This window comes from Aspergillus luchuensis, chromosome 4 (genome assembly GCF_016861625.1).
Source record: "Aspergillus luchuensis IFO 4308 DNA, chromosome 4, nearly complete sequence".
Taxonomy (NCBI): domain Eukaryota; kingdom Fungi; phylum Ascomycota; class Eurotiomycetes; order Eurotiales; family Aspergillaceae; genus Aspergillus; species Aspergillus luchuensis.
In genome coordinates, this window is record NC_054852.1 from 788619 (window position 1) to 811617 (window position 22999).

Below are 22999 nucleotides of genomic sequence, written 5' to 3' on the forward strand. Positions count from 1 at the left end.
AAGCCATATTCAAAAAAGGCCAGCCGGAGCGTACGGTCATTCAGCTCGAATGACAGGCACAATCCAGCTGACCCCAGCTGACGGCAAAGAAACAGAAAATTACAATAGTACAATCCGTCGTAACTCATCAAACATCCGAAATATACAGTCAAAATAATCAACCACAATGGTTAATGCCCCCCATAGGGGTCTTGATAGGTTGAATACCCTCCCGGCCCCGGAGCCTGGCCCCAGCCCGACATCTGCATGCGCAGTCGGCGATCTATAACAAGCTATTAGTTCTGGTCATCACACCCATTGGAGTTGACTTACCCTTTTCAAAGTCTCGCCACCGCTTCATTGTGATCTTGCTGCTGTCAAACTCTCCCTCCCCTGCTTCGTGCCCCTTGTCCTTCCCTTCGGACGTCTGCCGCGTGTCGCCCCAGCTGAAGTCGTCAAACTTCCAGTACGAGTACGTTGGTAGTACAAAGTTCCACACTGGCAAGGATAGCAAATATATAAACATCCACAGCACATACACAAACTTGTGCGCCGTTACCACAATCAACACTCCCGGCAATCCCAGGATCAGAGCAAGCAGTACCAGCGGAATCACTTGTACTGGCCTGTGCACGATCGAGTTTATGACCACGTAAAAGGTAAAAGCAATGGCTGCCGGAAGCACGAGCGTGCCAATCAACTCAATGAAGATGCAGAACTGCATACTGAAGCAAAATGTCCCGCACAAGTCTCGTACCAGGACCAGCTCCATCAAGTTGTGCACGGTACTGTTGATCCAGCGTCGTCGCTGTGAGAGTAGGACCATGAATTTGTCCGGCACCTGCGTCTTGCAGACAGCCTGGGGCACAAAAATCTGCTTTCGCTTGGGAAAGGTACGTAGCATCAGTGTCGATAAATACCGATCTTCACCTAGCAGAAGCAGATTCTTCTTGTGCAGCGTATCGACCACATTCTCCGAGTAATGCTCCACCACATCAGGACTCGCCAGAATCGGAACCCAATAGTTCTGACCACCCTTTGGTGCTTTGATCCGATACATCGAGAAGCACCCGGGAAGACACGTAACACCACCAAACACCGATTCAAAGGCCTTGGCTTGATGATGCGAGATGAAATACCTGCTTGTGTTAGTCTTGCCATCAGACAAAAGTGGAGGATACATACTCAAATACTTGGATCATTGTCACCCAGCTGTCTGTCTTGTTGGCAATCTTCGTTTCACCACACAGTCCCATTACCTCCGGATCCTTGACCATCGCAGCAATCATATGGGTCAAACTGTCGGGGAACACCTTGGTGTCGGCATCGACCATGAGAATGACTTCATAGAAATCAGGAGAGATGCCGGTCACCTGCCATAAGCCGTTGAACATTTCGTATTCAAGTTCTGTCATCCGTTCGTCGAACATGACCTTTTGGAGGAAGGACATCAAAATGATCTGACTGTCTCGCTTGCCCCGATTTCCCGGCTTTGACTTGTTTGCTTCGGATGGAGTGCCGCTTTTTACAATAACCATCATCGGGACGCGCTGCTGTTTTTCCTCTGGAATAACGGAGTCCACGCCGTAATCATAAAACCCGGCATACACCTTTGCCATGTTGTGACGCTTCGACCCGGTGGCAACGGCAACATATGAGAATGACTTCACTTCATCCTTGGGGATGATGGGATCCTTCATCATTCCTAGGACAATCTCTGGGGTGGAAAACTCCTCACCCTTTCCTTTGATCATTCCATCGCAGATCACGAGGATAGTCTTATGGCTGTTCGGATAATCGGTCATGGCGATGGAGTCCAATGTAGTGCGGATGCCCTCTTCACCTTCCGAGTAACAGGTAACCAGGCAGAGTGAGTGGGCAAGAGGAAACCCGTAGGGTTGCCATTCCGGCGGTGGCTGCGGGATCACACCCTCGTGGACATACCCGCCCATCCCCGGAGCTTCTGATTCGAGCATGGCAGTTGAATACCGTGAGTCCTGTCCGGGAAGGGCAAGACTTGATCGACTGGCTGATCCATTGGGCCCGATGCTCCCCCCGCTGCTGTTGTGGCTTTGCTTGTACATCGAGTTGGTGGCACCTGGCACTAGGCGTGTTGTTGAATTTTGGCTCGCCATCGTGACGTACTGATATTTCTGCTTGCCTCCGTTGCTCACAGTGTACGGGCTGGAGAAGCGAGAGGTAGTCGGCAGGAAGCTTGCCCGTTTGGTGCCCCTTTCCACCATACTGTAATCCGTCATGCGCGGACCAGGTCGATAAATATCGTTGGCCCAGTCCTCGATTTGCTGGTTCCGTGTCTTGGAGTCGGAGCCCATACTGGTCCTGGGTGCAGCGTAGCGAGCGGAGATAAACCACTGGAAGAGCAGAGCGAAAATGAACTTCACCACGACGATGGACAAGATGAAAATCAACGAGACGTATAGGACGACCTTTGAGGCGATACATCCAACCGTATCAGTGTCGATACTGCCGACCTTGATGATCTGCGACAGACACTGGCCGATCCTCTTTTCCTGGCCCGTTTGCAGATAGTACGTGAGGTCGACCCCACGGACCTTGGAATTCTCGCGAAGCTCATCGAATTTCGATGGCCAGTTCACCTGAGATGCGTTGAACCATTCCAAAAGATCCAGATCGAGTACGTCGCCATCGTAAACGGCAAGGTTTCGGCTCGTATTTTTGGTGTCATCCCACGTGAAGTACACGTCTCCGGCGCTGTTCAAGTTATAAAAGGCTTTCCGAGCCGTCCCCGACGTATGACAGGCCCAGCCAAGGTAGTAATCTACCGTCTTGTTCGGTTTGGACGACCCATCTTGATTGAAAGCGTGACAGGGAAAGTACCAGGCGAGGTCGCCGGCTGAATTGGTAGGCACATCCGATCCGTCGGCAAGGGTGATTAGATTCTTGCACGCCCCATTGACTTCTTGGAAGAAGAAACTTCCGTCCTGTCCTCCGTACTTGTGGGGCAGATCCCAGAGGACATTGGAACCGGCAGGAATGCCAGCAGCGGCCGGGTGAGTGGAGTGGGATAGATCGTAGGCCTTGCCGTGGAAGATCATGTAGTTACTACTGACCTCATTGATCCTCAGGCGTGTGGGAGGGGTTCCGCACACGGTCGCTGTGAATCCGAACGTCAGAAAACCGACGAATGCTCCGACGAGTAGGATGAGACTGATGAGGCCAATCTTCTCTCGCCAGGCACTCCGCTGGGCTTTCTTGGGCATTCCAAAGCACTTCAAGATGAAGTCGGGAGCCCAGAAGGTAATAATTGCGCAGTATGTTGTCCACGGGCTGGGTGGCCGCACTTGTTCCAAGGCCTCCTGGCGCTTCCTCTCCGCTGCCGCTGCTCTTCGGGTAATCTTGCGTGATGATCGCCGTTTCTTGATGCGACGTCGATTTGGAAGGCGTTCTAGGGGCTGGTTGATATTTCCCTCCGTCACATACACCCTATCCTTTCCTTTGTAGTCCATGCTCTGCGAGCTGTTTGTCTCCGCCTCCCCGTCTGCTCCCATTAGGGGCTCATCCCCGGTCGTCGATGGCTGCGTGGGCATATTCTGAGATTTCTGGCGATAATGATAGTGCGGATGGTTATGGTCGACCCGACTGCGTTCCGGCTTCGATAGAGTCTTCTTGTGTCTTGATTCTGCGCCCACTTCTCCCCTCTCTTCGTCCACGTCGTCGCGTCTTCGGGAGCTGCGTGAGCGGTGATGGCGATGGTGCCGGTGCCCTGATGGGGATTCGGCCGATGAATCATGGTAGCGGCCGCTCTCGTGGGTGCGATGCCGTCGGCGGGAGGACTCTCGAAAAGAGGAGTAGGTATCTTCTCGTCGCGGGGAGGCTTTCCCCGGACGCTGAGGTAGAGACATAGCCTGCAGGACGGGGATGTCGTAAGTTAGCAATGGTGTCTTTGCGCAGGCAATAGTTGTATTTTCTAGACTCGATGATCCATCTCATGAATAGCTCGATGCAACCGATGTGTAGACAATCGCACTGGGGTGAGTCGACTCACCTTTTTCTATCGCATAGGCAAGAAGAGGGTGGGCGAATTGATCGCGCGGTGGGTGGACTAGAATGCAGTGATTCAAGCGACTGAACGATTGACAGAGGTAGAGTAACGGGTGAGAATATCGGTTGAACAGCCTCGTATAAATGCGCGCAGCTGAGTGGCCGGTTCCTGGAAATGCTCCCGCAACCGCAGAGAAGAAACGAATGCGAACAGGGAGATCCCAGTGCGGTAGATGAGCAAGATGCGAGGAAGCGCTAGCTACCAAACCCCCTGCCAAGGCGAGATGTGGATGGTTTTAGTAGCGCACAAAGGATAACTGAGGGCGCGATGGATGAAGAGAGGAAAGGAAGGGGAAATAGTGCGGGCGCGAGTGGTCAAAGAGAGGATACTAATACTAGTCGAGCGGCGGAGATGGACCCGAACCCGGCCTGGGATGGTTCGAGGTGCACTAAGCGTCGTTAACACCCAATAGTAATGCCACCTTAACTTGATTAGTCGGAGCCGGCGAAGTTCTTTCGATGACTAGATAAGGATAGGCGTGGATGCGACGATAGCTGATCAACGGGGACTCCAGTTTGAGGATCTGCACCGGAACTAGAGGGTCAGGAGGGGTTGGGGAGAGGAAGTCGTGGTGCCAGGCCGGGCAATGGGTTGGAAAGCGGACTGGAAAGAGACAGAAGAGAAAAAGAAGAAAGAGTCAATGCTGGACAGATGATGAGGGGGGAACCGATGCTGAAACTGGGACTATCACGGGGTGTGGCCGCTTATCGTCGCCAAGACCCCAGCAAGTGTTAGTCTGAGTGTGGTGGGATGCTAGTGGAATAATGTCCGGGGGAGGCAGGAATGCAGAGTCCGATCGGTATGTGAAACTGAATCGTGCTGTCAGTGAGTGCATGAAGTGATCTAGATCAGGGCAATCTGGTAGTTTGACCAAGAATGTATTCCATACACTCACTGCTTGGAAGCAACTCACTCAGAAGAAAGCCTGGGGTAAATGACGAGGGCTCGGGTGTGTACACAAATAATTGCCCGCCCACGGGACAGCGTCGCTAGGGGCAATCAGCTTGTAGTCAAGTCACTAGTCAGAGTGCCGACTGGTCTGGCCCGGACCCTGACTAGCTGCTTTGGGGTTAGTGCCAGTCCGGACTCCGAGACATGCCTATTGCCTATGTGGGAAAATTTCCCTAATTCTCCTCTCCACATGATGCAATCATTTCACTTTCTTTCTTTCTTTCTTTTTCACTCCGTTCAAATACCTCTCACTACTTCGTAGTTATCTTGCATTTAATATAAATGAAAGCTCGAGGGTTACAGGGATATAATAGATATATATTCCCTCTACTAAAAAGCAACTAGCGGAATATGGGAATAGAGTTTATATCTTAGAGAATCAGAATACTATTAATAGCAGTATGTGATGTTGTAACTTTTGCACTTGCAGCCCAAAGGTGTGGCCTGAAAATAACTCAAAATGTTCCAAGATGTGCTGTAAGCCTTGGTTCCTGGCTTGCTACTTGCTAGGTTTTGAATGGCTGACCCTCCAGCTCGGTGAATCATTTTTGCGCCCCGCGATTGTCGGTGGACCGTTGTTATCGGCATCATGCAGGTAACGGCCGTGGAGTCTTAACATAATAAACCTATACTTTGTCGTGTACCATAAGCCGCAAAAGCCCATAACGGTAATACGCTGCAGCTACCCAGAGTACTTGTGTAGGTACAAGTATTAATTGCAAAAGCGGTCTGATACCTGCAAACAGGATATGTCACGGTCGAAATAATAGGCATTATTACGAGCTTTATCAAATAATTCCACCATGGATGCGTCACGGACACAGGCCTAATTAGTAGAGCTAAGTAGATGCTAATGTTGTTGAGTAAGTGCACTATTCTACAGATGAAAACTCTGTCTCTCAGTCTCCAGCAATTGTGAAGCTTTGAACGTAGGAGGATGACCCACATGGTGGTCGTAATTTCTTTTCTTTTCTAATTTTGTACCTACGATGATGCTCAAGCGGTGTTTATGTTATTTACTATAAGTCTTCAATGTTGGGACACATATCTTTCTGTCACCTGGCTAACTATTAGACGCGATATGTTGTTTTTGGTCGAGTGGTTAGTGCGTTGACAGATCTTCGTGATACTAGATACTATGCCTAGCAAGTCAGTCAAAAGCTACCCCAATATCAGATATATAGTTCACAAATATAAATTTCACGCCTGAAGACTCAAGAAATTTTTTTATATGTAAGCATTCAGCCCCATAACTGGTCAACAGCACAAGGCATGACGGTGAATATGGTGTAAGTCCAGCCCCTGTGACGGTCACCTAACCATTCCCACCTTCCTAACTAGTATAATTGAACCATCATGTAGCTAGCCTATATACCTGTCCTCCTCCTCCTCCTTCTCTCCTTCTTAATCATTATCATTCTTATCGCCATATGAGCCTCTCCATGTATTCATTTCTACAAGACATGACTTTTAGTCCAAACTCTGTATAGTTCAACAGAGGACACAAGAAGCAGGATAACATCATCCAATGCTGACACAATCATGGATAGTGACTCCCATAACATTTTCTGGCCCAGCCCTTGATCTATGCACAAATAAACTACTGACCTCATATCGCAACAACAGCGCAGTTTTATCATGGATTTATACAGTCTAAACCTCCCTCTCCCCAACACCCAGCTCAAGACTAACTGCAACCCATTCACATACCTTGCCCCCAGCATCATCGCATGCTTCCCCTCGCACTGATGCACTACTGTATCCTTCCTCGACAACCCTTTCCACTGCCCCAATACCTCTCCACCTACAGCAATCGATCATCCGTAACCGTCAGCAACGGATCCATCGCAAACACATCCACAGAAGATTCAGTTTTATACGTATTGCGAATCTGAGACCTCGGTTACATTTTCCACGGAGCTAGTTCATGGAAGATATTGGATTGCCTGACCACTAGTATATAAAGTTATCCACACTGTAATATGACCTTCTACTCCGGGTGTTACTTCAGAGCACAATAGTTTGGCCCCCACTAACCGGCCTGATTAGTGGCTGCAGCTTACACACTAACCACACTTGACTGATGACTGCTACTCGAAATATTCAGGTAACATGGTAGCTACAATCAGAAAGATATAAAGAGTAGGGGTCTGGAGTTGTCCCACTGAAGGCTTACTCCGCGTAGATTTTGTGCAAAGATACTACGCTTTGATTGCTTTCTTCTTCTTTGTCCGTTTTCTGCTTCCCGTTGTGGATCAACAAGCAAAAACAGACCGAACGTTATCGATCTACCCCACAACGAACCTCAGTTTCCATGCGCCAGCATATCACAAAACGCATGGAATGCCTCTTCGAACTCGTTACTTTCGGACACCCACTCCATCTCGCCTTCATACTCGAATGGCTCCTGCGCCTGACCGTTCACGATGGGAAACAGGCGCATGTCCAGTCCTCGAAACACGACCACGGCCCCCAAGCGGTCCGCGGGCAGGTCAGGGTTGGCCTCAAGCTCCACCCGCCATTGGGCCTCAGCACAAGCTGGGGCTAAGTCCCACTCGCCGTTCCAACCGGGTGCGTTGAGGTCAGCGTAGGACATGGGGATGCTGCGGTTATCGTTGTCGCTGTGGCCGTTGATGAGGCCATTGAGGTAGGGAATGGACATGATGCTGATTGTTTCAGGGGGTTGTTAATGGTGGGTTAGGGGTTTGGCCGTAAATGAAACAGTAACAGTGATGATTGAAGTGGCGGCAAAGCAATCTTTGGAAGGAGTGAAGTAGTATATAAACAATCCTATCGAGGTGAGATGCTTTTGTGGGTTGGGTTTTGAGGATGGTTCCGGCTTTTTGATGGTACTCGAAACAGACTTGACGGTTGGGGTTTGATAAGAAAGAAACAAATACAGGAGATGGCCCCAAACATAGTGTGATTTTCGGAGACGTTGATATAGATACTTCAATATACCGGAGAGCTGCGAACAGGAATCAAGGATATTATCATGCAGGTGTTACTGATACTGCAGGAATAATCCACTGGCTAGCAATCTCGACAAACTGTACATGTACCATGCAGCACCTAAGTGGTAGGTGAGAGGTAAATACCATGGAAGGAAAGCAGAATACTACGTTATCTCTGATATTTTGAATGGAATGATTGTTTTGAGTTCGTCATCTTACTCCTTCGGCTGCTTCCACGGATATGAGGTTTTCTTATCAGTGTCTTCTCTGCTTCTGGCCAGGGAAGTTCCTCCTCTTTGGAGCGATGGGTTAAATATCTTGAAGTTCAAATTCAAGGAAAAATCGTATGAAGAAAAGGATAATCTAGATGACCATATGGAGAATTTAAATTCTACGGCATCCCCTGAAGTTGAGGAGGGAGACTCTATGGAGCGTGAGGTCATTGATCTAGATTGAGCGAGACACCATGGTGTTTTTCTTCAACTTATAGAAGATCCGTACATAATAGCAGTCTCTAGAAAAGATGGTATGCAATAAACAATTTATTTACATGAGGGATTAACCTAGCCAATACACTTCATTCTCAGTATCATTTAAAGCCCAATCTCAACTTCTAAGATGGGGTATTTGGACCGGGACCAACCCAAGGGGTCCAGCAGAGCAATTTTCGCAAGTACCGCACCACTGATGTGCATGGGGAGAAGGCATCATCTGCACAGAAATCTCGGAATTTAATTGTAAACACGGACATCACAGAAATGAACATACACGAAACATCCTAGCCCCAGGAAACTCCTCTTGGTAGACTAATCATGACCTTAATCCGCCGCGGCTGTGACATCATACTCGCCGACGTATTTGATTACTTCCTGCCTCCTTTTCCCGAAGCATCTTTTCACTCAGTGCGCTACTGCTGTAAGCGACATTCGCCTGGTTGCTTCCTTGTAAGTCATAGACTCGGATCAAATAGTCTGCACCTTGAATCATCTATCCGAACACACTCTCATACTCTATCTGGCTAGCAACCGACCTCCGGAGTATAATCTAGTTTCCACAAGCACGGGTGTGGCCACGAGAAGCGAGTGATGAGATGCCTGGGTTAATCGTAAATTCTATGCCTTCTTTGAGGTGCATGCGAACATTCGGATGCTATGGGGGTCGTTTCCGGTGGGATGCCAGTGGAAGATGTGGCGGTTAGTCAAGAAACGAACAGGCTGAAAAGAACTAACAATATTGTAAAACAAAAGAGACAGAGCCAACGAAAGAGATCGAAGTGAGCCAAGACACTTAAGAGACGGGGGAAATCGAAGAGACGAAGCGAACGCGAGCAGCTAGTAAGAGGAGAAAACTATAGGTAAGCGTAGCACCTAGCATGGATGGCTCAGTCGTCCGCAGAAGTCCCTCTTCAGGCTTTCTGTAATATATGAGATAGACAGATTTGGGATTGAATCATCAGTATTGAATAGTGAAATTCAATCAGATGTAGACAGTGCTGCTATACTCATTTGATTTGGCTATTCCCAGTACCTACCAAGCGGCTGAGAGGGGCAGAAAGTGGAAACATCCGAACAAAGAAAAGCCGAGGCAGAACTGTTCGGTGAATCCAACGAAAGGACAACCACTCGCTGCATGCATCTGTGCACTTACTCACTTGCGATGACTCAGTCCTTCTAGTCTTCAGTTATATATTGCCGCTTCTATGGCATAGGAAAGGCGATTGCTGATATATTTCCTCAGCCAGTGTGGCACTACTTCAAGAGAGTAAACTCACATACCATCAATCAAGTCTTCATGCTAGTCAAACCACACAAGTTTTCCCTCGAAAATACCTCGCCGATAATGCTCGGGCCCAAAGGCTGGAGTAGCCTTGTTTCGTGTGTTTTAGTCACAGTATGTATAAGCCCTGCTATTGTGGCACCATTTTTGGCCAAAGATGCCCAGATGCCCCTCAACCCTCATGGGGGTTCGATATTGCAGTGGAAGGACTGCGGTGAAGCTAACAACCATACTCTCCAATGTAAGTATGCAGATGTCTTTTGGCCTGTTATAAATGGCGTTGACGCGACAGGAAGGTTCCCGACTGGATGTTCCCATGGATCATTTTAGCCAACCGTCCGACAAGGCTTTCTCGATACCTATCATTAGAATGCTAGCCAAGAATGCATCTGCAACCGGAGATAGACATATCTTCCTGAACCCCGGGGGACCTGGAGGTACGTTGAGAGTCCAGGTAGCGTGGCATTCACTGACATATTGCAGCCAGTGGAGTGGGCTTTCTGCGCGGATCTGCATCCGATCTCAATAAGCTCATTGGGGAAGACTTCCACTTACTCAGTTTCGACCCTCGTGGCGTAAGTGGATCAATGCCGAAAGCTGTTTGCTACGCAAGCAACGCCGAACGCACTGCCGCGTTCGCCAGCAACCCTTGGGACCTTCAGTTCCAAGCCGGCGAGATGTACACCAAGGCCGAGAATAAAGCAAATGCTTGTAAAGATATGATGGGCGAATATGGTAGATACATAAACACCCCACAGATAGCTGCTGATATGGACTTGATCCTCGACGCGATCGGACAGCAGAAGATGTTTTATTGGGGACTTAGTTGTACGTACCTTTCTGTTCTCCGGGCGAGGTCAATAAAATAACAGGCGCATAGATGGAACCACACTCGGTCAGACATATGCGCAGATTTTCCCAGAGCGGGTTTCCCGAATGGTACTTGACGGCATCAGTGATCTGGATGAATGGTACAATTCCTTTTTATTCGAAGAGTACTTAACCGACACGGACAAAATCTTCACCGGCTTTGTAGAAGAATGTTTCAAAGCTGGAGAAGCTTGCCCGTTGCGCTCAATCAAGGGAGAGCAATCGAGGTCGCCTAGCCAACTTCAGTCCCATATTGTTAGCTTCTTGCGCGAGCTTGAAGAAGAGCCAATTCCCGTTTACTTGAATAGCACGAGTTATGGTGCAATCACTCGACGAAGTCTAGTACGCAACGGAATATTATTCGCCCTATACAAGCCATCAACTTGGCCTGTCTTTGCACACAACCTGGTCGAGCTACTTAACGGCAACACGACCCCTGCTTACAACGCATACTCCGAGTCATGGGTTCTCAAGTATCTCGTCGATGATTCCACTACCTTCATTGGTTTGAATGATAACCGAAAAAGCGGGAAGGATTCCCCAGTACATGGTATCAAGCCGGTCTACAATTATGTTAGTTCCAGACCGGAAATGTCCTTTTTGGTATCAAGGTATCAAGGATCTGATATCTATGACCGAGCCTCGTGGTCGATTCCCACAACCCATGGCTTCCACCCTCGGTGCTATCCTGGGTCTCCCCGGGTGAAAACAGCTGAGCCAATACTGATATTGTCGACTACCTGGGATCCTGTGTGTCCGTTAATATCTGCAAAGAAAGCTCAGAACAGCTTTGAAGGCGCTCGCCTTGTGCAGCAGATATCGTATGGCCACTGTACTCTCAGCATGCCTTCATTATGTACCGTTGGACATCTGAGGCGGTATCTCAATGAAGGAGTACTACCGGAGCCCGAAGCAACGTAAAATACAACTTCTATAACAATTTCCTAACATATACTAACGGTGTAAACAGGTGTGGCATTGATGCTGACTATTTCCCATCTGCTCGGGGATCTGCAGTATCTACTTTGAGCGTGGAAGAGGAGGATTTGCTCGGTAGTCTTCATTAATTAGCGACTAAAGGTGTCTTCCTTATTAAAGGCCAAGTGTAAGGGCAAAGCAGAATCCCAAGGTCGAAGGCATTGGTCCCTTTGCTCAGTGTCAGCTATAGTTCTTGACACTCAGTGAGAGAAACCTCTCAACACATAGTGTGGCGGTTCGGCTCATCTTGCGGACAAGACTTATCGGTGATTCTCACACTAAAATTGTGAAGATGATTGAACTGGTTTCTTCTTGCCGAATCAGAATGGTGCGGTATATATATTTGAGTAATATCACACACGATACCTTTATGTATGAGGACAAGCTAGGGATCAGCTTGGTTTGTGCATTATGCGGTCTTGGATTCCAACCTAGGAATGAATTCAATCCCAGGATATGGCTGGTGTCTCAAAGGGTTGCACCCACAGCAAAGTTGTGCTGGCTGTCGAATGTAGTAGGCGTTCCATGCAACCACCAATGAAGGCCTTGGAGTATCAGGAGCCTTCGAGCGGCAATATTCTCCTTTCAGTATCCGTTGGAGTCCGAATGAATGCCTGACTGGGATATCACGCAATCATTGCCATTCCCTATTCCATAGGACGCTTCTTCCATCGTGCCATACGCAGGAAATTAGGCAGTTCGTCCGAGTGAATGGCCTTTGGTGACCCTTGACGACACCACCAAAAGCCACAGGCTGTATATGAAGATATGCGGTCATCGACTCATCTTTGTATCGCTCCATCAGCCAAACACCGATCATTCAGAAGCAGTCTGCCCGGCACTCTCCTCAGCTAACTGCTTCAACGACCTCTTCTCCTTCTCAATACCATTCCGTCTCTGGGCAACATCACAAAGCTCAACATTTCCACACTCACACTCCCCTTTCCTAAGCCACCGATACGTAAGACTCCACCTATCCTCCCTCAGCCTCACCGAGCCATCGGGTAAGGTATCTGTCTTCCGCTTCTTGATCCCATGCGTCCAATGAAGCCTCGCATCCCCAGCCATCGCCATCATCGTCCGCGGGGTCAAATCCACATCGATCCGCTCCTCCGTCTTGCCCTTCCGGAACTGCATCAAGACCGGCGCACCCAGCGACAGCGCATACAGCTGATCCCACGCCAGGTGCGCATCTACATGAGGTGGGATGCCACTTCCCGGAGGATAATACTGCAGACAGACCTGATCTGGAGGACGGGACTCCGTCGTGGGAATCAGGGGCTTCAGCCAATCTGGAAACTCCTTATAGGGTATCTCGGGGTCTACTCCGAAAGTCTTATAATCGAATGTGTAGCCGTAGTGGAGAGATGTGCGCCCGCTGCGGTCGGGCCACTTTAGTTCATGCCGGAAGATGGAGATTAGTTGCTGCTCGTGTTCGGGCGTGATAAAGTCTTCTTGCCAGAAGATTCCACGAGGGGTGATGGGCAGCTCTTTCATGCCCATGCTGTGCTATTTGGTCTGCTGGGGGTGTATGCTGGTTATAGATGGTTTACACTCTATCGGACAATTCTCATTTGGGAAGAATTTTCCCGGCCAGGCCCCGCGGGGTGGAACTAACCGCTTATGGTAGTTGAGGATGGCGGGACCAAATCAAATAATAGCTACAATAAGTGTTCAAAAGTCTCGGGACAACCCCCAAAATCACACCAAAACTCATCTATTTCAAATCTATTTATCTCGACAAATTTATATGATATAGTGGATTTTAAAACTGATATTATTATATTTAAATATTAAAAGATTAATATTCTACCAAAATATTTTTTTTATAATTTTTTTATGTGAAATTGTACAGATTTAAATATAATTAAAATTAAAGAATTATATATTTTGTATGGGTTTCCATACAAAATTTCTAAAAAAAAATTAAAGATTTTTATATCTATATTTTTAAAAAATCATGAAATGATCAATTTTGAGTTTTATAAGAAATAATATATATAAGAAATATTTAGAATCGATTGAAAAGTAATATAAAAATATAAAAAAAATAGTATATTATATAAAAATTTTAATATATTCGCGTCGAAAAAAATAGTAAAGATTTTAATTTATTATAGATTATTTCTTGAAAAATAAATATTACTTACTATTTATTATATTTATATATAAAGATAATAGTTATTCATATATACTCAGAATTAGAGACTTATATCTCAATATTTGAGAGAGTTATTGGTGTTAGAAATTGAAGAAATTTTGAGTGTCCCGAGACTTTTGACTACTTAGTGTATCTGACCTTGTAATAAGTAAGTACTTAGATATTGAATAACCTATGCTGTTGTCAATTGGTTCAGCGTTCACTCCAGGGTGAATGAGATATAATAGGCCAGACGCACTTTGTAGATGCTCTGTACAAGATCCGTGAAATTGTGTGTTGGCTTACCTAAGAAATCAGCCCTTGTTGAAAATAGTAAAGCGAGTCATGGTAGCATTCCTAAGCAATTACTAGTAGTAGTATTCGGTTGTACGTACCTTTTATGAGCATGTACATAGTAAGACTATCTAGTATTCTAACTTACTTTTAGACTGCTGGTTATGCCATCTCATTGACTTAGAGCTATATTGCATGGATTCAATTGGAATTGAATCCAATCACCTCCCTAAACGCACTTGCCACATACTCAACATTCTTCTCATTCAAACCACAGATGCTCACTCTCCCCGATGGCAAGAGATAGATATGAAATTCCTCTCGCAAGCGAGTAACTTGTTTCTGACTCAGCGCCGTATAGCTAAACATACCAATCTGGCTCTCCAAAACCGACCAATCCCCCGGCGTCTCCTTGCTTTCCAGCCTCCTGCGGAGCTCACGCCGCATGCTCTTAATCCTCGAACTCATAGTATCCAAGTCCCTTAGCCACTGCCCCTTTAGCTCTTCATTTCCTAGGACAGTTTCGACAATACTCGCCCCATAGCGAGGCGGATTTGAGTACTCTGCACGAGCGAGACCAAGTAGTTCCGACCGGGCACCCTGGGCGGCGAGGTGCCGAGGCACGACAAGATGGAGGACACCTACACGCTCGCCGTAGAGTCCAAAGTTTTTAGAAAAAGATTGTGCCACACAAAGGCCTGGATGATCAGGTTCCCCATTGAAAATCAGTTGCTCCACGAAATACCGAATAGACCAGGCATCACCGTTGACATCGCCTGTAGCAAAGCCCTGATAAGCGCTGTCAAAGAGAACGTATAACTTCTTACGCTTCATCACTTCCGCAACTCGGGCCCATTGCTCATGAGTGAGGTCCACACCTGTCGGGTTATGCGCACAGGCTTGCAGAACCACTACGTCTCTTTCTTCGGCGGTAGTCTCGAACACTGATAACATCCCTTCTAGGTCAACGCCTCTTGTTTCTGCAGAGTAGTATGGGTACTCTTCGATGTGGATCCCAACGCCAGCCCAAATAGTCTGGTGGTTGATCCATGTTGGCGAGGGGATGTACACCCGCTTTGGACGAAGATGCCGTGCTAGGAAGTGCGCAGCCATATGATTTGCGCCTGTTCCTGAGACTGTTTGAATAGAAGCGATGCTCTTGTCTAGATTCTTGGTCATATTGGAGCCAAAGGTAAGGGATTGAGCTACATTGATAAGGGCCGGCGAGCCTGCGATGCCTAGGTATTCGTGGTTCTGGTCCTGGGCGAGGCGTGCTTTGGCCTGAAATGGAGAAGGGTAGCTTAGTATAATCCAGGGACTATTCAAAGATAAGTGCTACCAACCTCTTTCACACTTGGGAGTACCCAAGGTTGGCCGTTCTCGTCGCGGTATGCCCCTGCTATTAGGGACACCTTGTTTAGGTGCTGGTCGGCATCATACTCTGCCATCAGCCCAAAGGCTGTATCTGCCGGCCCAATAGGTAGGCCAAGGTACTGTTCGGTCATGCTTGGAATCTTGTGAGGCTGATGTTTCCTGTGTCACTGGTAAATTACAGACACTAGTAAGCGATGAAGGGGATGATTGAGGTATCCAGAAGAAAGTGAACTGCTCGATAACATGCTAATATGTCAATTAAATGATCTTCGGCATTATACTCTCGGTCCGGTAACATGTTCACCGGTCTCCCAGGCCAGCTGCCAATGCTGGTGGTCGGCCGAAGGTATTCTTCCCGATGGTTCGGAACCCTCTGTGCCGACTATCGCCGAACTCACATCTACAGAGACCGTATATTTATAGAGCCGAAAATATTCCTCGCGTTGAAACATTTGACTTCTGCTCTGCGAGAACCCAAAGCGAACAGTCTCAGGCCTGCAGGGTCTACAGGGCGGGCGGGGAACTTTAAGACAGCCCAGCTGAGATAGTTTCGGGACATTGATATGAATCTAGAATCCTTGATATAATGATTTTGCTGACCGGAATTGCTTGAGTTCAGGTAGTGGTCAACCAGCCATAGCTGAATTAATCCTAGCCAATCTTAGCGACGTCTTATGCTGCACTTGAAAGCTTGTTTTCCGGTAATATGCTGGCTATACTGATTACTATATCTAGAGGTGCACTACATAGTGAATTCAGTTTTCATGTGACTTTATTACAAATATTCGAGACTGGTTGGAAACCAAGTAAGACCTTTTCTGTAAAAAGTAAGAAGCAGCAATGAATGAACATAACTATATGTTGCCTCGAACTACCCGACCACAGTTTTGCAGTGATAGCCTTATAACGAGATGTCGGCGCTTATATTACTTAGTATAAGACTAACCAAGTATCTCAATGGCGTGAGCAGGATTATATATGATACGCTGGTCGATCCCCAGGACACGGGACAAAATGCCACGTAATCCACAACCAGCCTGGACAGAGGGTGTAGATTTGGCGATACTCTCCCAATACTTCCACTGGTATAGTCCTTAATGACATATAAAATTAATGGAAAGTTAAGGAAGAGACTCCATACCTTTTTTCTTCCCAGCAAGAGACGAGGTTGCCTACTTGAGTATAGCGGTAAGAACTCCAGTCAGTCAGTCAGTCAGTGACCTGTATGGGGCTAGTCCCAAAGTAGTTTAAGTGCAGAATCCTCAAAGTTGCAGGCGGTGGAGATGGTCCCCTGTCCCTGTGGATTATTAGTTATCGACCCTGCTCGCCTCCACCTGGTTTGCTCTCTTGAGCGCGTTCTAGATCATCCATGATTCTATCCTCACCTGAACAAGTCCTCCTCTACCCTACTCGGTATTCGAGTGACTCCTCTCTTTTCTCCAATCCTGACTGATTCCCCGACCCTTTCGAATTTATCGCTGGTTGCTGGTTCAACCTCTCCCGTTCCGCGCGGTAGACGCATCTCCTGCCTTTCCTCCGACCGACCGGACGTCTCTTGAGCGGCACCATGTCGTCCTCCGACAATGGCCTCCTATCCCCACCGCCAGTCCATAATATTCCTTTGAATGACCTGGAATCCAATCATTCTCGCCGTTTCCCCGCTCCCAGTTGGTCCGATCTGACCGACCCCTCGGCTCTCGCTCCTCATGTCAAGCACCACATGGATAACGGCATCGACCGTCTGGACGACTTCTTCACCAAAGTCGCCATCTTCATAACCCCGAGTTACTTGCAACATCATGTTGGCGGCAAGTCGCAGCCCCCGTCTAGACAACATGCGATCGCTGCGTTGGATGGTCTGCGCGGCTGGGCCTGCCTGCTAGTCTTCAACTTCCACTTCCTCTTCACTTATACCTGGAAGGTTGCCGTGGGCTGGGGATTCAACAATGAGAATTTCAGCGTGCTGCAGCTCCCTATCATACACATGCTGGTCTCTGGCCATATCATGGTGGCTATCTTCTTCGTCATATCCGGTTATGTGCTCTCCTACAAGCCACTGAAGTTGATCCGCAGTCGCTCTTGGGAACAGACCTTCACTACCCTAGCCTCATCTACCTTTCGTCGCGCACTCCGCCTCTACATCCCATCTATCGTTGGTATCTTATTGGTTTTTATCGCGGTCCGGTTGGGCGTGTACAACTACTCACATAAAGTCCTCGTAGAGGGCCACACCATCCTCGGCACGAACGAACAGCATCCCCCGATCATGCGGTCTTTCTACAAGCAGTACTGGGACTGGTACCTGGCAATCGTTCATCTGATGGATCCTTTTAACTGGGCGCTTTACTACAACTACTACAACCCGCACCTGTGGACCATCCCCGTTGAGTTCCGCAGCTCTATCGTGCTCTTCCTCACCATTCTGGGCACTTCTCGTCTAACAACTGCCGTCCGTATCTCGCTCGTTAGCGGCCTAGTCTGGTTCTGTATGCGCTGGGGCCGTTGGGATATCGTGCTATTTCTATTCGGCATGCTTATGGCGGAGGCGGATCTCATAAATGGCACCTGGGAGCGACCTGCGAATGAGAGCGAGTCGAAGCCAAGAACTGGGCATCGTCACTTCCTTCCCAAGCAGCAAAATGCCCTTAGACAACTTCTTCCCTTCCGTCTCTCTACCCGCAATCTTTGGATCGGCCTTTTTGTACTCGGTTTGTACTTCGGTTCGGCCCCGAATACTGGCTACAAGTGGACTCCCTTCTACCGTTGGACCTGGGAGATTACTCCCAGAACCTACCCGGAGCCACATCGGTTTCCCCAGACCCTGGGCGCTGTTCTCATTGTGTTCAGCATCAACCACTCCAAGGATCTCCAGAAACTCTTCACCCACCCTCTGTCACAGTACTTGGGCAAGATTTCATTTGCCTTCTACATCGTCCACGGACCCATTCTCCACTCGCTGGGCTACTCTCTCATGCCCAACATCTGGGCCGTCGTTGGTAAGGAGACCAATTTCCAGTACTGCCTGGGTTTCTTGATTGGCTGGCTCATCTGCCTTCCTATCTCCCTTTGGGCTGGTGATGTCTTCTGGCGTGCGGTTGATATTCCTAGCGTGAAGTTCGCCCGTTGGCTGGAAGACAAGCTTATCGTGAAGACGACCAAGCCAGAAATCTCGGGCACTAACTCGCACCGGCAATAGCTGAGTATATTCAGACGAGGTGTTTGGTCATAGCATAGTACTGCGAAGGTCCCCCCTCCCCAACTTTGTTGTAGGCTCTAGCCATCCATCATCTCTCAGTCACCCCAACCCGCGAAGCGCGCTCGCAATGACCGTATCTTCAAGCTAGTGGGCAGACACCTGCCGTCAAGTGAGGAATTGATTTCTGGGACCTCCTCGCATGTCGTGAAACAAGTGGCATATAGCGATCACGGATTAATGGCCTACCACAGAGCGACCCTGACATGGTCGATAACGGAGTATGAGGTGCAAGTCTGGGGTCAGATGGGTCGCAAGTGAGTGTTCAGTGTGGATCAAGTAGGGACGTGAAACGGCAGAGGCAGCTGTAAATACACCGACGCAGTCACTTTGTATATTTCGAAGTGTTGTATATAGAATCGCCGTCCATCTGGCTGAGAAATTGGCAGACGGTCATGTGGCTCGGCGCCGGCCGCCAGCTACCAGTACCTCCGGCATGGCCCGCAAGGCGCCGAAACGGAGCAAGGAATGAAACCATGATCACTTAGATACAGGACTTGTGTTCAAAATGAAGATGTTACTCGACTTTCATTTTGTTTCTCCAGTTAACCCCCTGTTCTCCGCGCCCCCGCGGAGCTCTCTGGAATGGTCAGGAGTTGTCTCATTCAACAGCCTGGACACCTGTGCATACATTCATTCTTGCATTCGTGCACTTGACTGAGCTTCCAGTCACTCTTGAATGACCTGAGTCAGTTAGTAGTAACGGGATAAGATCGCTTTCTCTGTTAGCGAGGTTTGCTAGCTGCTTACATGTAGCGAGGTGTTGCTGCAACTGATAATCATATCCTCCCTGCAATACCTCCTCGCGATACTTCTATAATCCGGCATCTGTATGCATCAAGCGTCCTCCGTCCTACCAGGAGATACTTTCTGCTATCGCGGAGGCCTTACTCTATGACTGGTACTTTGATCCTACCGAGTACGCTTCGTACCCGCGTGTTTCACATCTGCATCATTTCATATGCTTATGTAGCCAACCCCTCAAATAGGAAAATGACGATGGAGGATTCGGCGAGATAATACTGCCACAAATTCACTGCCAATCATGTAATCGAAGACGATCCAGGTGAATTTGCTGCGAAACAGGATCAGAAGGTTTGATTAGACTCTAGCCACTAAGAAGATAGTTGAAGATCCCGGCAAAGATCAACAGGGCACGGAAGACAGATTGAACGAAACCAAGCACTATGCTTCATTCGGGTAATCCGTTGGTGGCCTGCATGAAGCAGATCGATGCTGCCTCCGCATATCGTCGCACGGGGTACTCAGTCTCGCTTCTGCCCTCGCACATCAGGCTATCGCTTCCTGGAGTTTGGGTGCTTGGTCCTTACGGGAGTTGTCATCGGTTGTGAGGAGGCTAGCGACAATCCCGAGATCTGAAGCATGGCAAGAAGAAAGGGCTTTATCTTCCCTGGGGAGTAATGATATACAAATTCCCTTCCCACCGGCACCTCTCGTTGTCTGTCACCCCAGTGGACATCTATCTCACCGCCGGATATATGTCTTAGCCCGCCTGCGCATGTTTGGAATGTCTTGCTCAGCCCTTGTTTCAACCCTGCCTGCCAGTTCCCCAACAATGCCAGCTTGAGTTCCCTAAACTCAAGCCAAAACATCCATCCCTCTGAGCTGTGTGCTGTATAACTAGCTTCTCGTCTCTTCTAATTATCCCTTGCTAGGTGTATTCATCAGCTAACAACCCATTGAGCTAGCTAGCTACATGCAAGGGCCGCTGTCACTGCAGGAGTCTCAGCATTGACAAATAGCATGTTATCTATCAACGTGAGGGGTCGAGGTACCTCAGCTGCCTCCAATACAATGCTGTGAAAGTGAGGTCTGTCCCCCGATTTAGAAGGGACATAAATACCCCCCATTCATCCCCGGATCATAGCTTGTTCTCCAATCATCCATCATCCACAGGATATCTTATTGAGATCCTACCAAAAGCCAAGCCAAGTCAAAACGACTCCCAAATCCAAAATGAAGTTTATCCTTCCCGCCGTTCTCTTCCTCGCCTCTGCCGTGTCCGCGCAGAACACTGTCCTCGACTACAGCGATGGTATCCCGCTTTGCTGCACCACCCACGACTACGTCTCCGAGGCCGACGACGAGGTCATCCAGCAGGTGACCAGCGCCTTCGAGAGTGACGGCGGTGGTGCCTGGGATCTGGGTGAGGCTATTGCGGGTGAATGTAAGTGAAGACCGAGTGCTGGACGGAGAAAAGTTTGATGGTAATTGTAATTAACTGGATTGTGCAATACAGGCCAGACTGCTTTCCCCACTGGCTTCGCTGGCGGCAACCGCACTGACTGCCCCGAGGATCTGACTGCCATCTGGTGCAAGAAGCACGCTCCCTGGACCGTGAGTACCATAACACGTATGTCTGTGAATGATTCAATGCTAATGCAATCTGTAGTTGACTATCAACGGTACCTCAACCCCCCGTGATGCCCACGGACAGTGCCACTACTAGATGGACTATACAACTTGTCAACGACGAGTGACGGAATGTGGAATGTGCTGAACGACGAAATGTTGGTTGTTGGAGAGAGTCTAATGAGGTCCAATGAGGAAATGATGCATCGTGGTACGAATAGATAGATAGACGAAATGAAAAAGCTTCATCGCATATCCCCGTCATGGAGTATTGTCGATCTCGAGACGGATCTTACCTTTGACGGAACCGACTTGTATTGAAATAAACAGAAAACATTTCCAAGACACCATTCTTGAAGTTCGGCTGTTCCGACTCCAAGAAGCGCTATGAGTGGTGTTCCTTAGTTCAAGCATGCAAGGCCCTTGCTATCCCTTACATAGCATGACTGGTGCGGGAGGAAGGGATGCTTCGTTGACTTGCCCCAAGTAGATAACGGACGGAGCTTGATCACTAGGAATAAAGATTAGGTTTGACCGCGACGAGAATATTACGGAATATGTTGCTGATCATAAATCTAAAAGGAGACTAAGTTAACTGCAGTCACAGTGGAAGTTTGATTCAATGTGAGGTATGTGAAGAAACTGAAGGAGATGTAACTTTGCTCACACCGCCAGTACAAGTATCTCCTAATGTCTCATAGTGGCTTAACCATGATGTACCACTGCCTCCAGTGCCATCGAAACCTCGCGTGAGGGAATTCGTTGGGTATGAGCAAACTGTACTCTTTTACAAATCGTTCTTCACTCGGACGCAAGCTGTGACACCATAACTATGATGCTAGTCAGAAATATTGGATTGAGCTGTAATTGTCATTAGCTGCCCCACAAGGTCAACAAATAATTGCTAAGGTTGTTAAACAATATCTATAGTACATCTCCTTCCATCTGCTATCAATCTATCAATTGTATACAATCTATCCAATCTATATATAATCTACCACACCAATCTAACAACACCTCATACCCTGCTCCCCAAAAAACCAGCAATCTTGCGATACATCTCGACTGGATTTGAATACATGGGAAAATGTCCACTCTCGACAATCATCGCCAAGTCCACTCCCTCTCCTTCCAACCTCGGCAAATACGACAACCCTTGATTCTCCTCCCCGAACATAAACATCTTTCTACACGGCAGCCTCAAAAACATGCTCATCAGATCCCCCTCATCTGACAACCTAACCATCGACTCAAAAATCGGCCTCACAGCACCCGACCGGACCCTCGCGCGCAGCGTACTCGCATACAACGGACTAGCATACGACTCTGCCGTCGCCGTACGAGCAATGAAAGCATCCATAAACGCCTCGGGATCATCAGCTGGGAACTGGAAAATCTGACGACTAAGGAAGCAGTCCTCGGGGGCAAGATTCCCTTTAATGTCGACGAAGCTTAGCACACGATCGGGGTGCTGATGTGCCAGTAAGAGGGCAGTAAGTCCGCCCATGGAATGGCCCATGAGGTGGAACCGATCAATATCGAAATGCGCGAGGACCGCTTCCGCGGTGGCGACTAGGAAGGGTATGTCAACGACGGAGAGGTCGTCGGTATGTGAGTGTCCGCATCCCGGAGCGTCGAAGGCCAGATAGGCATATTCCTGGAACGATGGATGCACGCTTATATCGGCTAGGTCTTCTTTACAGGAGCCGAAGCCGTGCAGGAAGACAATTGGTGGGTTGGAGTTGAGCTTGTTATTGTGGATGGTGGAGATTTCGAGTCGCACGCCATTGACTTTGAGCGGGATGGTTGAGTATGTGAGCGGCATGATGGTGAGGGGTATGTGCTTTGGCCCGAAGGTCGGGTAATATTTTGACTCGACGAGGAGGGTTCTTGCAGAGTTACTGCGATAGTAATTCGATGTTTAGTGAGGCTATATATGCATCCTGACGTCAATCCATGGGTTGATAAGCGTC

At 48.3% G+C, this 22999-nt stretch overlaps 9 protein-coding genes across 9 annotated transcripts; 3 read left to right on the plus strand and 6 right to left on the minus strand.

The window, feature by feature from the left end:
• Positions 1–170: 170 nt before the first annotated feature.
• On the minus strand, positions 171–3863 carry chsF (chitin synthase CHS3; the record flags this gene model as incomplete). The annotated part of the gene is made up of 3 exons (XM_041688607.1): positions 171–262; positions 313–1118; positions 1165–3863. The coding sequence occupies 3 exons, from the start codon at positions 3861–3863 to the stop codon at positions 171–173; spliced, it is 3597 nt and encodes a 1198-aa protein (XP_041542375.1).
• A 3456-nt stretch (positions 3864–7319) lies between these two features.
• Positions 7320–7610, minus strand: AKAW2_40296A (uncharacterized protein; the record flags this gene model as incomplete). The annotated part of the gene is made up of 1 exon (XM_041688608.1): positions 7320–7610. The coding sequence occupies one exon, from the start codon at positions 7608–7610 to the stop codon at positions 7320–7322; it is 291 nt and encodes a 96-aa protein (XP_041542376.1).
• Positions 7611–9759: 2149 nt separating this feature from the next.
• On the plus strand, positions 9760–11681 carry AKAW2_40297S (uncharacterized protein; the record flags this gene model as incomplete). Its single annotated transcript, XM_041688609.1, has 5 exons — positions 9760–9985; positions 10041–10181; positions 10228–10572; positions 10625–11531; positions 11585–11681. 5 exons carry the CDS (start codon positions 9760–9762, stop codon positions 11679–11681), a joined length of 1716 nt encoding a protein of 571 aa, XP_041542377.1.
• Positions 11682–12408: 727 nt separating this feature from the next.
• AKAW2_40298A (uncharacterized protein) lies at positions 12409–13095 on the minus strand (the record flags this gene model as incomplete). Its single annotated transcript, XM_041688610.1, has 1 exon — positions 12409–13095. One exon carries the CDS (start codon positions 13093–13095, stop codon positions 12409–12411), a length of 687 nt encoding a protein of 228 aa, XP_041542378.1.
• Positions 13096–14227: 1132 nt separating this feature from the next.
• On the minus strand, positions 14228–15531 carry AKAW2_40299A (uncharacterized protein; the record flags this gene model as incomplete). Its single annotated transcript, XM_041688611.1, has 2 exons — positions 14228–15307; positions 15370–15531. The coding sequence occupies 2 exons, from the start codon at positions 15529–15531 to the stop codon at positions 14228–14230; spliced, it is 1242 nt and encodes a 413-aa protein (XP_041542379.1).
• A 1436-nt stretch (positions 15532–16967) lies between these two features.
• AKAW2_40300S (acyltransferase family protein) lies at positions 16968–18596 on the plus strand (the record flags this gene model as incomplete). Its single annotated transcript, XM_041688613.1, has 1 exon — positions 16968–18596. One exon carries the CDS (start codon positions 16968–16970, stop codon positions 18594–18596), a length of 1629 nt encoding a protein of 542 aa, XP_041542380.1.
• Positions 18597–19948: 1352 nt separating this feature from the next.
• Positions 19949–20266, minus strand: AKAW2_40301A (uncharacterized protein; the record flags this gene model as incomplete). The annotated part of the gene is made up of 1 exon (XM_041688614.1): positions 19949–20266. The coding sequence occupies one exon, from the start codon at positions 20264–20266 to the stop codon at positions 19949–19951; it is 318 nt and encodes a 105-aa protein (XP_041542381.1).
• A 364-nt stretch (positions 20267–20630) lies between these two features.
• AKAW2_40302S (uncharacterized protein) lies at positions 20631–21123 on the plus strand (the record flags this gene model as incomplete). Its single annotated transcript, XM_041688615.1, has 3 exons — positions 20631–20841; positions 20914–21011; positions 21067–21123. The coding sequence occupies 3 exons, from the start codon at positions 20631–20633 to the stop codon at positions 21121–21123; spliced, it is 366 nt and encodes a 121-aa protein (XP_041542382.1).
• Positions 21124–22044: 921 nt separating this feature from the next.
• AKAW2_40303A (alpha/beta hydrolase) lies at positions 22045–22851 on the minus strand (the record flags this gene model as incomplete). Its single annotated transcript, XM_041688616.1, has 1 exon — positions 22045–22851. The coding sequence occupies one exon, from the start codon at positions 22849–22851 to the stop codon at positions 22045–22047; it is 807 nt and encodes a 268-aa protein (XP_041542383.1).
• Positions 22852–22999: the final 148 nt, after the last annotated feature.